This window comes from Gigantopelta aegis, chromosome 4, assembly GCF_016097555.1.
Source record: "Gigantopelta aegis isolate Gae_Host chromosome 4, Gae_host_genome, whole genome shotgun sequence".
NCBI classification, from domain to species: Eukaryota; Metazoa; Mollusca; class Gastropoda; order Neomphalida; family Peltospiridae; genus Gigantopelta; species Gigantopelta aegis.
Window position 1 is genome coordinate 47,318,381 of NC_054702.1, and position 13,186 is coordinate 47,331,566.

Here is a 13,186-nt window from a genome sequence, read left to right on the forward strand (position 1 = left end):
AAAGCTGCTTCAGCTATGTGTAAGCTAGGATCCATTCTTTTTCCAAATTATTACACAATAGAGATTAACAAATGTCTGGACAAATAACACTCTCCCGATGTTTTAGGACGTCCACTGCCCCAAATGTACCGGTAATATAAACGCTTGATTTCTGTCTCACTTGACTGAATGCAGCTAAACATTGCATTTGTTGTCAGTTTCTGTGAAAATTAAAATTCTAGTATTGTACGGCATTTGCTTTCATAAAAAAACGTTATTCTCTATAACTAACTTTTCAACATTATTGTGTGCAAGTTATACAATAAAATGACTGTGCGCCGTACCTTCCAGAAATTAACTATGACTTCCTAGTTGGAAAGTAATACTTTTGTCTTTCCAACTCTAAGACTATTTAATTACTAGTTTAAGCAACACGTATACCTCCAATTCACTTTAACACCATAGCATGGGAAATTAGGAAAGATTTTACTACATTATTTATTGTTCATCGCTTATGTCATATATGACAAGTAATTGGTGTGGTTACATTTGTGGAGTCCAAATGCACTGAAAACGACCATTGGATATGACTTTACTGGTCGTAATCCGTAATAACGGGGTGGTCTTAATTCCAGAGTAGTTTTACTATAAAACAATTTGGAAATATTCCGGTCTTTAAAATATTGGTCTTTATAGTGGTTGGGGGTCTTAGAACCGGAGTGATCGTTAGCTGGGGTTTTACTGTACCAGTATTATTAATTTTGTAGATATATCCACTACTTGACCTCGCTGAGTTTGAACAGACATTCTCAGCCTATCAGCGGCGTGAAAGCCCTGAGGATGACCACATGAACTTTAAACCCAAAAACAAGGAGCTGACTGTGATAGACGGGCGGCGTGCCCAGAACTGCAACATCTTGCTGTCCAAGCTGAAGATGACCAATGAGGAACTGGCCCGGGCTGTGATGAGCATGGACTCTGGAGAAGATCTTCCTAAAGACATGGTAGAACAGGTAATTCACAGCCTATTTACAGTTGCTTTACCCAGGCTTAGAATCCGCAAATGTCACATTAATCATGTTACTCAGGGCTGTCTTAATCAAAAAGATTTTTCTTAAATTTCTGGATGTTAGTGCCTCCTTTCTATGTTTTTAGATTAGCATTTCTGAGTAGCGCTTTTGACTTGTCAAAACACTCTTAAGTAGTATAAAGTTTGCATTAAAGATTATTTTTATCACAGGAAATCAAATCAAGTTCATTCCATGGATGTTGAGTAGGCACAAGCTCTGTAGAGCAGGAGGTCTGTTCCTCAATGTTACCTTTTAAAATATGTGTGACTTCAATAAAGTTTGTTTTGTTTAACAACACCATTAGAGCACATTGATTTATTAAACATTGGTAATTTTGACATATCATGGTCCAAGATAGGAAACCTGCTACATTTTGCTATTCACCATCCCACAGACAGGATAGCACATAACACAGCCTTTGATTTACCAGTCGTGGTGCACTGGCTGGAACGAGAAATAGCACAATGAGCCCACCACAGGGATCGATCCTAAACTGACTGTGCATCAAGCGAGCGCTTTACCCCTGGGCTACATCCCACCCTGTGTGCGACTTAGTCTGGAAGTAATGGACCTTATATCCTGATTGTTTTGGACAGACAGTTTGACCAAATTCAAACCATGTGTCCACATTAGATATACCTTGAGTGAGATAGACATCCTAAATTCATTTCTTGATTGTCACTCACTCCCAAGATATATGGCTCATTCCACTGTAGAGTTGCTATATTGTAACGTGTCTGTTTTCAGTGAATGTGTAGATATATGGCTCATTCCACTGTAGAGGAGCTATATTGTAACGTGTCTGTTTTCGGTGAATGTGTAGATATATGGCTCATTCCACTGTAGAGGAGCTATATTGTAACGTGTCTGTTTTCAGTGAATGTGTAGATATATGGCTCATTCCACTGTAGAGGAGCTATATTGTAACGTGTCTGTTTTCGGTGAATGTGTAGATATATGGCTCATTCCACTGTAGAGGAGCTATATTGTAACGTGTCTGTTTTCAGTGAATGTGTAGATATATGGCTCATTCCACTGTAGAGGAGCTATATTGTAACGTGTCTGTTTTCGGTGAATGTGTAGATATATGGCTCATTCCACTGTAGAGGAGCTATATTGTAACGTGTCTGTTTTCAGTGAATGTGTAGATATATGGCTCATTCCACTGTAGAGGAGCTATATTGTAACGTGTCTGTTTTCGGTGAATGTGTAGATATATGGCTCATTCCACTGTAGAGGAGCTATATTGTAACGTGTCTGTTTTCGGTGAATGTGTAGATATATGGCTCATTCCACTGTAGAGGAGCTATATTGTAACGTGTCTGTTTTCAGTGAATGTGTAGATATATGGCTCATTCCACTGTAGAGGAGCTATATTGTAACGTGTCTGTTTTCGGTGAATGTGTAGATATATGGCTCATTCCACTGTAGAGGAGCTATATTGTAACGTGTCTGTTTTCGGTGAATGTGTAGATATATGGCTCATTCCACTGTAGAGGAGCTATATTGTAACGTGTCTGTTTTCGGTGAATGTGTAGATATATGGCTCATTCAACTGTAGAGTTGCTATATTGTAACGTGTCTGTTTTCGGTGAATGTGTAGATATATGGCTCATTGCGTAGCAGAATTTAGGATGGTACTTAGTTATGTAGATCAGTAACATAGGTTTGCTGTCACTGATTAGGGTAGTACTGTAACCTCAAAGTTAGTATTACTAGAGCAGGGGTGCAGAAATGGAAAATATTTCACTAGCCCCGCCGGACCAGAACCAACTAAAATTGGCTAGCCTGCCAGCATGTCTACTAGTCCGCCAGCTTATAGAATAATATACAAAATATTAATTGTTTTTGTTTAACAATATCTTTATATACTCTTCAAAAAAAGAAACGCAAAAGGGTACAAATGGGTTATAACTCCGATTTTATGTTTCCTACCGGTTCATGCTTTGTGAATATAAGGTCATTGCATGTCCCAAACACATTCCCACGGTTACATTTGATAAAACGCAGCTACTGTACAATAAAGTTCCAAAATGTGAATATTCGCAAAAACGCAGCCACGTGCAAACCATGTCACCACTGCACGTGCGTTGTCTGCACGTGCAACATGAACACCGACAGTATAAAAGTGCAGGGTGTTCGCTTGCCTGGCCTCTGTATCTGGCCGACAGTTGACAATCCAGGACATGCCACGTCTCAGTGAACCGCAGAGAAACAATGCCATCGGCCGACTAGACGCAGGCGAATCCAGAACGGCCGTTGCCAGGGCATTCCATGTGTCCCCAAGCACCATCTCCAGATTGTGGAACCGTTACCAGCAACATGGATCAACACGTGACCTCCCTAGATCCGGTCGACCACGGGTCACTACCCCCGGGCAGGACCGCTACATCCGGGTACGCCACCTTCGGGAACGATTGACTACTGCCACCTCCACAGCCACAGCAATACCAGGTTTGCGCAGGATATCCGACCAGACCGTACGGAACCGCCTACGTGAGGTAGGAATTCGTGCCAGACGTCCAGTTCGAGGTGTCATCTTAACACCACAACACCGTCGACTCCGACTGCAGTGGTGCCAGATTCATTGACAATGGCCTCAACTGCGATGGAGACAGGTGTGGTTCAGTGACGAGTCCCGATTTCTGCTCCGACGTCATGATGGAAGATGTCGCGTGTATAGGCGTCGTGGTGAACGTTATGCGGCAAACTGCGTGCAGGAAGTGGACAGATTCGGCGGGGGTAGTGTCATGGTGTGGGCAGCCATCTCACACACTGGCAGAACTGACCTGGTCCACGTGCAGGGCAACCTGAATGCACAGGGCTACATTGACCAGATCCTCCGGCCACACATCGTTCCAGTTATGGCCAACGCCAACGCAGTGTTCCAACATGACAACGCCAGGCCTCACACAGCACGTCTCACAACGGCTTTCCTACAGAACAACAACATTAATGTCCTTCCTTGGCCATCGACATCACCGGATTTGAACCCAATTGAGCATCTATGGGACGAGTTGGACCGACGCCTCCGACAGCGACAACCACAGCCCCAGACCCTGCCCGAGCTGGCAGCAGCCTTGCAGGCCGAGTGGGCCACCATCCCCCGGGACGTCATCCGTACTCTGGTTGCTTCAATGGGCAGGCGGTGCCAGGCAGTTGTCAACACACGCGGAGGCCACACCCGGTATTGACTCCAGATGACCTTGACCTTGGTGGTGTGTCCTATCACTTACTCACAATGGACTAGAGTGAATTGTGAACAATCCTGCAACATTTGGTAATTATCGGACTCACCATTCAATAATTAAATCAATTCTCCAAATGTTACGACAATGTGGTTTTGCGTTTCTTCTTTTGAAGAGTATATATATATATATATATAGCCCATACCCACTGCACCTGTTGTGACGTCACTGCTTCATGACGTAACGACAGGGCAGTTACACATTACCTGATGATCGCTCATAGCGTGAAACTTTTAAGTAGTAACAAAAGATGTAACAGTATATATATTTATACTGGCTCCCCAAGAGGTAGAGCACTATACCAGCCACACCAGGAAGAATACTGTATTGTATTATATATATGTATATATATGTATGTATATATATCAGGAGTGGGGAAAAGCCTTTTTTTCCCGGTCTGGGACCGATTCTCAATCTCTGGGACCGAAATTATTTTTTAAAAACGTATGTGTTTGCCGGTCCCACTTTTGTCATTCTTATCAGTCCGTAGCACCTGTCCATTTCTATTATTGGAACAAATTCCTATTTGTCAGCTGGACCAGCCTGCCCAGACATTGGTATCTCGTGCATGATTTAAAATAATAAATAAACAGTGGTCAATATGGCTGGTGTTTCAGACGTCTGTGACTTTAAAGTCGGCCTAAGTATATATCGCCAGTCTGACACTGAAGTCGGACCTACAGTAGTGTCAATCCACTGCCACTAGGCTAGACATTTGTCAAAGTCACTGAGCCAGTCAAGAGATTAAACAGATGTTAACAATAACATCACTCAATGTATTACACTCCAGTTAAAACAAAGGACCCAGAGTTTGCAACTGGTTACAATCAATACCTGTGTACGGAGCTCTGTTGGGTCGAGTGTCCTTGTCCGAAACAAGAGGCTTTTCTGCAATACAAACTGCTTGAAATAGCATAAAATATACTGAAATAATCTATAAATGTATTTATTGTTGACTGTCCAATGTAGTGTATCCAATAATTATAAAGGATTTTAAAATTAACAAAAGGTTTTCACTTTTTTTGTGAACAAGTGGAAGTGAGCAAAACAGCTACACGTACTGGTTATCTCTAGAGCCAGTAGAGGTCAAATTTCAACCAATCAGCGATGACGTTATTAATCTCTTAGTCTAAACATGTGCTAGCTCAAGCTGTCAAACGCTTCACCGGTGGCATCTTTTATTAATTTTCAGGACACAGTACTGAATACTCGTACTTTTTATTCATATATGGGAATTAAAATTCATAACTTTTATTCCTTTTTTTATATTATTTATTCCATTATGTAAAAAATATATACAATTTGTGGGGGGTTTTCACTGATATGATAAAAAAAAAATTGTTTCATGTTTATCCTTTTGCGTTCATGATTCAAGATAAAAATATACAAACGTCACTATGGTTTATTTTTAAAACTATTTGACAAATATCGTCTTTTAAATGTTCTTCTCTTTTTTTTCCCTTTCTTTTTTTCCCCTAGCCCCCCCCCTGTCGGTAGTGATGACATTCAAGTGGGACCGATTGACATATATATATATATATATACATATCTATATACATATATACATACTTACATACTTCCCAGAAGTATTCAACAGAAGAATATATTCAAAACACATCGGCAACATATTTTCAACGTAAATAAATAATGTGTAGGAACTATTGACCTTTGATCGGTTTTGTTTCCGGGGGATGAGGCTAAATCGGAATCATTATCAAAACGGAACCGTTTGTGTTGGGGTTTTTTTGGTTGTTTTTTGGGTTTTTTTTTGTTCTTTTGGGTTTTTTGTTGGGTTTTTGGGGGGGTGGGGGTGAGTGTTTGTTTTAGCTATATAACGGCATTTCATATTATTACTTGGCGGAAATGGTGTCACGTGTTACAACCTGAAAATGTTTGGTCCGAACATCCTTTATTAAATGTTGAATTTTTGCTTCCATTTAAGCCATATAACCATAGATTTTAGTGCCGTTTGAGCCAACACTTGGCTCCGTTTTGTCTGATTTGTTTCCATTTTTGTTTGGGGATGTTTTGGCACGGTTTAATTTTTGCTATAACCCATTTCCGAATGTCACACTTGTGCAGTTTAGAACTCACAAGTATAGTCTATTGCTGGCAATACGTTACATATGTCTTGTTGTGTATATGGTCATCATTCTGAACCGTTTGATTGAATGGTTTGGAATTCTGGCATGGCTGACGCAGGCGGAGTTGCGGATTAAATGCAAAATAATAAAATAAATAAATAACAGTCAGTCAGCAAAAACCCAGATCACCCATCGCACTGGTAGTTGCATTTTTTAACTCATCCATCGGAATTTTTACTCGTATTTGGCGAGCGGTCGAGTACTTTCTGCACCCCTGTACTAGAGTGTACTTTTGCTATATTGTCATACAATGTTTTATTATATTTAAAGCTTTCTAAATAATGTATTTAACAATAAAATTTGCTTTTCAGTTACTGAAGTTTGTTCCTACTCCTGAGGAAACTCAACTGTTATCTGAGCATGCTCAAGATATAGAAAATATGGCACGTGCTGACCGTTTTCTCTTTGAGATGGGCAAGTAAGTCAGACTCGATGTCCTTGATGTAATAGTGTAGGAAGTAGGGTGTATGTTGGCTGTGGCAGAGGTTGAAATGCTGGAGTCACTGCTCTCCCCAACTCTCAGTCTGGAGTGTCTCCCCCTCCCCCATTTAAAGACAAATTCATAATTTCACACCACCCTGCCATTTGCTGGTTATTTCTAATGTCTATAATACCATATAACCGGACATTTTCATGGTTTAAAATGTTCATGGTTTGCAGACTAAAATAATTTTGATGTTTCTTATTTTCAAGGTTTGGTAACTCTGAAATGAGAGTGTTTTTATTTTCGTGGTTTAGCATATTGATTGATTGCAAACGTATTTTATTGTACAAAGAACAAAAGAATTGGGCACAAGTTTGACAACTTACGAGGCCCTCTTCTATATTCATACAATATACTTGGTGACCTATATTACATAGCTGTAAATATAAACAACATGTATACATTCAAGGATAACCAGTGTAAGGAAATATATTATATACAAAAGAATGTGAAGGAAAGAAAAAAAAAATGATACAAAAGATTACACAAATAGTACATCACGTGCAGTTAAATTCACTATCACATTTACAAATAATCCTTATGGTAATTTATAAATCAAAACAATGAGGTTTTATATATATATTTGAACATAAGTAAATATTTCTTTATTATTGGCATCGCTTAATGTTTCTACCATATAACAGTAATTGTAAATCTATTGGTTGAAAAAACTGTAAGGAATTACATAGAATCAGTCTCTGTTGTTCATATTGTTTACATTGTTAGAAAAAATGGATATTGTTTTGTAATCTGTATACACAATTACATGAAGGGTCTGTGGTAAGTCCACATCTATACAAATCGGCATTTAAAGGACTACATCCATGTCGTAATCTTGTATGCAATATATTTTCTATTCTTTTTTCTATAGGAAAAATAATATGGAACTTTATTTACCACTGGTGTTACTGCTTTTTTGAAAGACGATATTGTTTCACAATTTTTAATTGCTGGGCATAAATTATTCCATAAATCAATTGCTGAATAAATAAATGATGATTTTAATAAGCAGGTTCTAGCAAAAGGTGTAGATATGTCCTCCCGATTTCTTAACATATAAGGAACCCTTTCTTCTAATCTTTGTGGAATACAATTAGTTAAGAAATCGGGAGTCATTCCTTTCATTATTTTAAACATTGTACACTGTTTTTTTGTTTTTCTCCTTTCACTAAGTGTTGTAAGACCAGTTTCAATATATCACGAATTACGTGAAGCAAATTTAGGCATGCCAGTGATTACCCTTGCAGCTTCTAGTTGTACCTTTTCTAAATTATCTGCGTTTAACTGAGAACAGCCATCCCAGACCTCTGAAGCATATTCTAGGACGGGACGAATGAAAGTACTATATATTCGCATTAGAGTTTGACGATTTAATAACAGTCTGTATTTCCTTAATACTGAGATCATTACCGATGCTGATGTGCATACATTTAGAATATGACTAGACCATTTTGCATCATCTGCTAAAGTTAAACCTAAATGTTTATGCGTTTTTGATTTGTTTAAAGTTGTGTCACCAAATACAAGACATGGTTCATTAATTAATTTGGTTAAGAAAACAATAATACGTTCGTTTTATTCGGGTTAAAGGTAACTAACAATTTTTTTGACCATTCGTAAAGTTTCAACAAATTAATGTTTAGATCGCGTTCTATAATTGAAATGTCACCACCCTGCCATTTGCTGGTTATTTCTAATGTCTGTAATACCGTATAATCAGACATTTTCATGGTTTAAAATGTTCATGGTTTGCTGACTAAAATCGTTTTGATGTTTCTTATTTTCAAGGTTTGGTAACTGAAATGAATGTTTTTATTTTCGTGGTTTAGCATATTGATATTTTAATTCCATATATAATCAACATTAAAAGTTTCACATCAGTTTCCCTTTGCAATTAAATAACACAGTATACTATTAGTGAGACAACTGATCAGTCTTTGGTTTTGATATAAAGCCAATTAAAGTTTCACATCAGTTTCCCTTTGCAATTAAATAACACAGTATACTATTAGTGAAACAACTGATCAGTCTTTGGTTTTAATATAAAGCCAATTAAGATTTGTGGGAGAAATTTTCTAAGTCGGACTGTGTAGTGTTTAATTTGAGACATATTTATTACAACTATCACAGTTTTGCGGGTTTTTCTTTGCTAAGCATCAAGGTATTAAGCTGAAATTTTGCATATAGTTTCATCATATATAGTTACAGATCAGGTTTGAGTTCCATGAAGATGTTACAGAGTAGTGTGTTTGAGTTTCAGAAGTGTTTTATTCATATATTACACCCCCATGAAAATGGTTTAGGCCCAGTAGGGAACATGTACTGCTTTAGCAATACTCTCAGAATGCTTGTTACACAGTAGATATTAACAACAGTCTGAACCACACTGTCTCAGAGAGTCTAGTTGTCCACGGCAACAAACGTAAGAATATCAATGTATCACATGTAAGACACTTGACTGTATCTTGCTAATCACTGTATCTGCTGTTATCCAACAAACGTAAGAATATCAATGTATCACATGTAAGACACTTGACTGTATCTTGCTAATCACTGTATCTGCTGTTATCCAACAAACGTAAGAATATCAATGTATCACATGTAAGACACTTGACTGTATCTTGCTAATCACTGTATCTGCTGTTATCCAACAAACGTAAGAATATCAATGTATCACATGTAAGACACTTGACTGTATCTTGCTAATCACTGTATCTGCTGTTATCCAACAAACGTAAGAATATCAATGTATCACATGTAAGACACTTGACTGTATCTTGCTAATCACTGTATCTGCTGTTATCCAACAAACGTAAGAATATCAATGTATCACATGTAAGACACTTGACTGTATCTTGCTAATCACTGTATCTGCTGTTATCCAACAAACGTAAGAATATCAATGTATCACATGTAAGACACTTGACTGTATCTTGCTAATCACTGTATCTGCTGTTATCCAACAAACGTAAGAATATCAATGTATCACATGTAAGACACTTGACTGTATCTTGCTAATCACTGTATCTGCTTTTATCCAACAGCCACATTTTAACATTTTTGTGTGCATGAAACAATAAAAAAATCTGCAGCATCCATTCCAGAAATCAACCATCCAGTACAAATAACACTATTGACATGCAATTGTTTGTGTGGAAGAATGTAATTTTAACACAGTTTTCACCACATTACTGTTTAATTGTTACATATGTAACAGAATATTAGATAATACTGTAATGACAGTGTAGTCAGAATGTATTGAAAAAGACCATAATTGCATCTGACTTTATGGTCGTAATCCATAATAGCAGATTGGTCTTAGTACCAGTACTAGAGTATTGTTACTATAAAATAATACAGAAATATACTAATCTTTAAAATACTGGACTCATATTCACGAAAAGGTGTAAAGTTACCTCTATGACTAGCACTTACGTCTGCCGTAGATTTACGTTTATGTGCAAGAAGCACCTTATTCTTAAAAACAGTCATAAACATAACTTAGTTGGACGTAATTCTACGATTGTAACTCTCTCACCGTAGAAATTAAATATTTTTTTTTTACAAAAATGGCTACCGGGTAAATAACAAATGTGCAAAATGCTGTTTCGTTTGTCATCTGCTAACGACAACATTGTGAAGAGCGAACCATGGCATCTGTTCAATGATTAAAAAAAATAAGTTCAATCCGTGGGCGTTTGCCATCGCGAACTGCTTCAGTTATTGGAAATGCACCCATTTTCTGCAAATAATAGTAAATAACAGCAATTGTGCTTGATTTATTATATGTACATGACTTACGTGCATCGTTAGTTCTAACTGGAGGCACTCTTATATTTATGTCCAACTTTACACGTAACTTACATTTACGTAGTTTTTTAATAGCTCTTCAGTCGTAGATGTACATTTACGTGTAAAACTAGACATACAATGTTTTGTGAATATGGGTCCTGGTCTTTATAGTGGGTTGATCTTAGCAACGATGTGGTCATTAGGTAAGATTTCATTGAAATAAAAACAGAATAAAATGTTCCTAAATACTGTAATAGCAATCATGTTCTGGTTATGGAATGGTTATGAATTAGCTGCTTTTGATGTATTTTCTACACAATGCTGATAGTAAACTTAGATTGCAGAATAATGGCATTAAAATCTCGTTTTAACAGTATAGAGTTATATTGTTTAATCAAATTTAATTTAAGGAGAACTATTTCTGTATACTTTTGTTTGAATATACTTGCAGAATTGTACACTATGAACAAAGATTAAAAGCATTATATTTTAAAAAGAAGTTTCAAGACAGACGCACAGACTGTAAGCAAAGAATAGATGGTAAGTACATGATTTTATTGCCTCTATTAATTATTATACAATAAAAGAAGAGTATCCCAAAGCGATCTATCGATCCCTACATGTTTTAATGAATATTTAGAATAATTTAGAAGTTTTAATACAAGATCGTGCTAAAGTAATCTTTGATAGAATTTAATAATTAGAAGACCCACTAGAGTATTACACCTGAAAAACATAGTTTACATTATACATTTAGAAGAAAAAAAACTCATTTTTTAAATTCAAATATGCCTTATACAGTATTTTAAGAGGCAGAAAACTGAATTTAAAGAAATGTTGATTTATTTGCAATATAAAAATGTTTTGTGACTGATATCTTTTTAGTCAAGTAATGAAAAAAGACCGTTGAGAATCTTCTGTTTGAAATGTTTTCAGGTGTTTTTGGTGCATCCAAACAAATGTTCCGAAGTCGTAAACTGAAAAAGCTGTTGGAACTTGTACTTGCACTTGGTAACTACATGAACCGAGGTCAGAGGGGTAATGCTATTGCTTTCAAGATGGTGTCACTGAACAAGATCATTGACACCAAGTCTAGTATCAACAAAAACATGACACTTCTGCACTATATGGTCACAGTTGTTGAGAAGAAGGTGAGCAGGGCAGCCAAAATCCCCCATGTAATATTAAAAGACTAGCATCAGCATTATAGAAGTAAAATAAACATAACTTCATAAGGATAACCCTAATGTGATTTCCAGTTTGCTGTAGTAAATATAGTTTTATTGGTAACACATTAGTAACAGTAAAACTACATCGATACACATTGACAAACCAGAAAATACAGTCAGGTTATTTCTATTCTAATTTTAACTGTTTATTGTTGTTTTTAATGATAAATGATCCAATTTTAAGTAAGAATACCACCTGATGATGCTTTATTAAGATACTTCTCACAGTCTAGATTGCATAATTAAAGATGTTTCCACAGCTATCATGCTAATTAAAGAAGGTGTTAATTTGTGACTTTAAATTGATTCATTATTTAACAAATTATGTACATAATATATATGTTAGCAAAACTGTCTTCATGCCATTATTATTGCAAAACTGCCACTATTGTTTGCTTAAGTTATGAGCTAGTTTGACTTCAAAAGTGCAGTTGCTAAAACACCAATTTATGTTCATCAGATTTTAGTAGAAATCCAATGAGATTAGGTCTTACAAATATATTGAATTAGACTGAGGTGTCTTTAAACATATTACTAGCCAGTCCTGGGAGAGTGGCAGTCCTCCTACAGGTGGTGCAGGGAGGATGAAGTAGTCTTGTGCCATGCCCACATCGGCAATACATATCTGATGTATTCATTTGTCTCTTTATGCCACAAATTACAGACAATATGAATTATTAAATATTCCGTAACCCCACAATATGTATATCTAAATAATTGATAAGGCAAAAAACAAGATTAGTGGATAAAAACTGGCTGTAGCGTTTATTAACCTTTAACAATCAAAACGAATCGATATAACAGACCTGCAGTAACCGGATGTCGACTAATGCGCATACTCCAGCCGGAGTTCACACTGGCAACACAGCCATGCCCTTCCTAGGTTGTCCAAAGGAAAGGGCCCACCTGGTGCACCCCGCATGAGTATGAAAACCACACAAGGCTTGTCCGTCCACGAGGGTCCCCAGCGTGAACGTATTCATACCCATTCCGTACGAGTGTACCCCAACGCACGGTGGTGTGCACCTTTCCAAATACTTTTAGGTTACCATTCTCGAACGAGGGTCCCCAACGCTGAGAATCCTCCCGGTCACCACCAGTCCGCCACAGGACTCGTTTATACGAGGACACCCCACACCCATTAACAACGTACTAGTGCATACTATAGATACCTTTATAGACAAGTTACAGCACACATTTCAAAGACCATAAAACACTTTCATGTGCCCTTTAAAGGATG

The 13,186-nt window shown here is 37.2% G+C and overlaps 1 protein-coding gene across 1 annotated transcript in view; it reads left to right on the top strand.

Annotated features, from left to right (window-relative positions):
* The window catches only part of LOC121370632 (disheveled-associated activator of morphogenesis 2-like), a 108,009-nt gene that overhangs the window by 61,254 nt on the left and 33,569 nt on the right, over nt 1-13,186 (top strand). The window contains exons 18-21 of the mRNA XM_041495997.1: nt 747-992; nt 6,753-6,859; nt 11,169-11,257; nt 11,654-11,868. Of these exons, the coding sequence (XP_041351931.1) occupies nt 747-992; nt 6,753-6,859; nt 11,169-11,257; nt 11,654-11,868 (657 nt within the window). The remainder of the gene's footprint in view (nt 1-746; nt 993-6,752; nt 6,860-11,168; nt 11,258-11,653; nt 11,869-13,186) is intronic.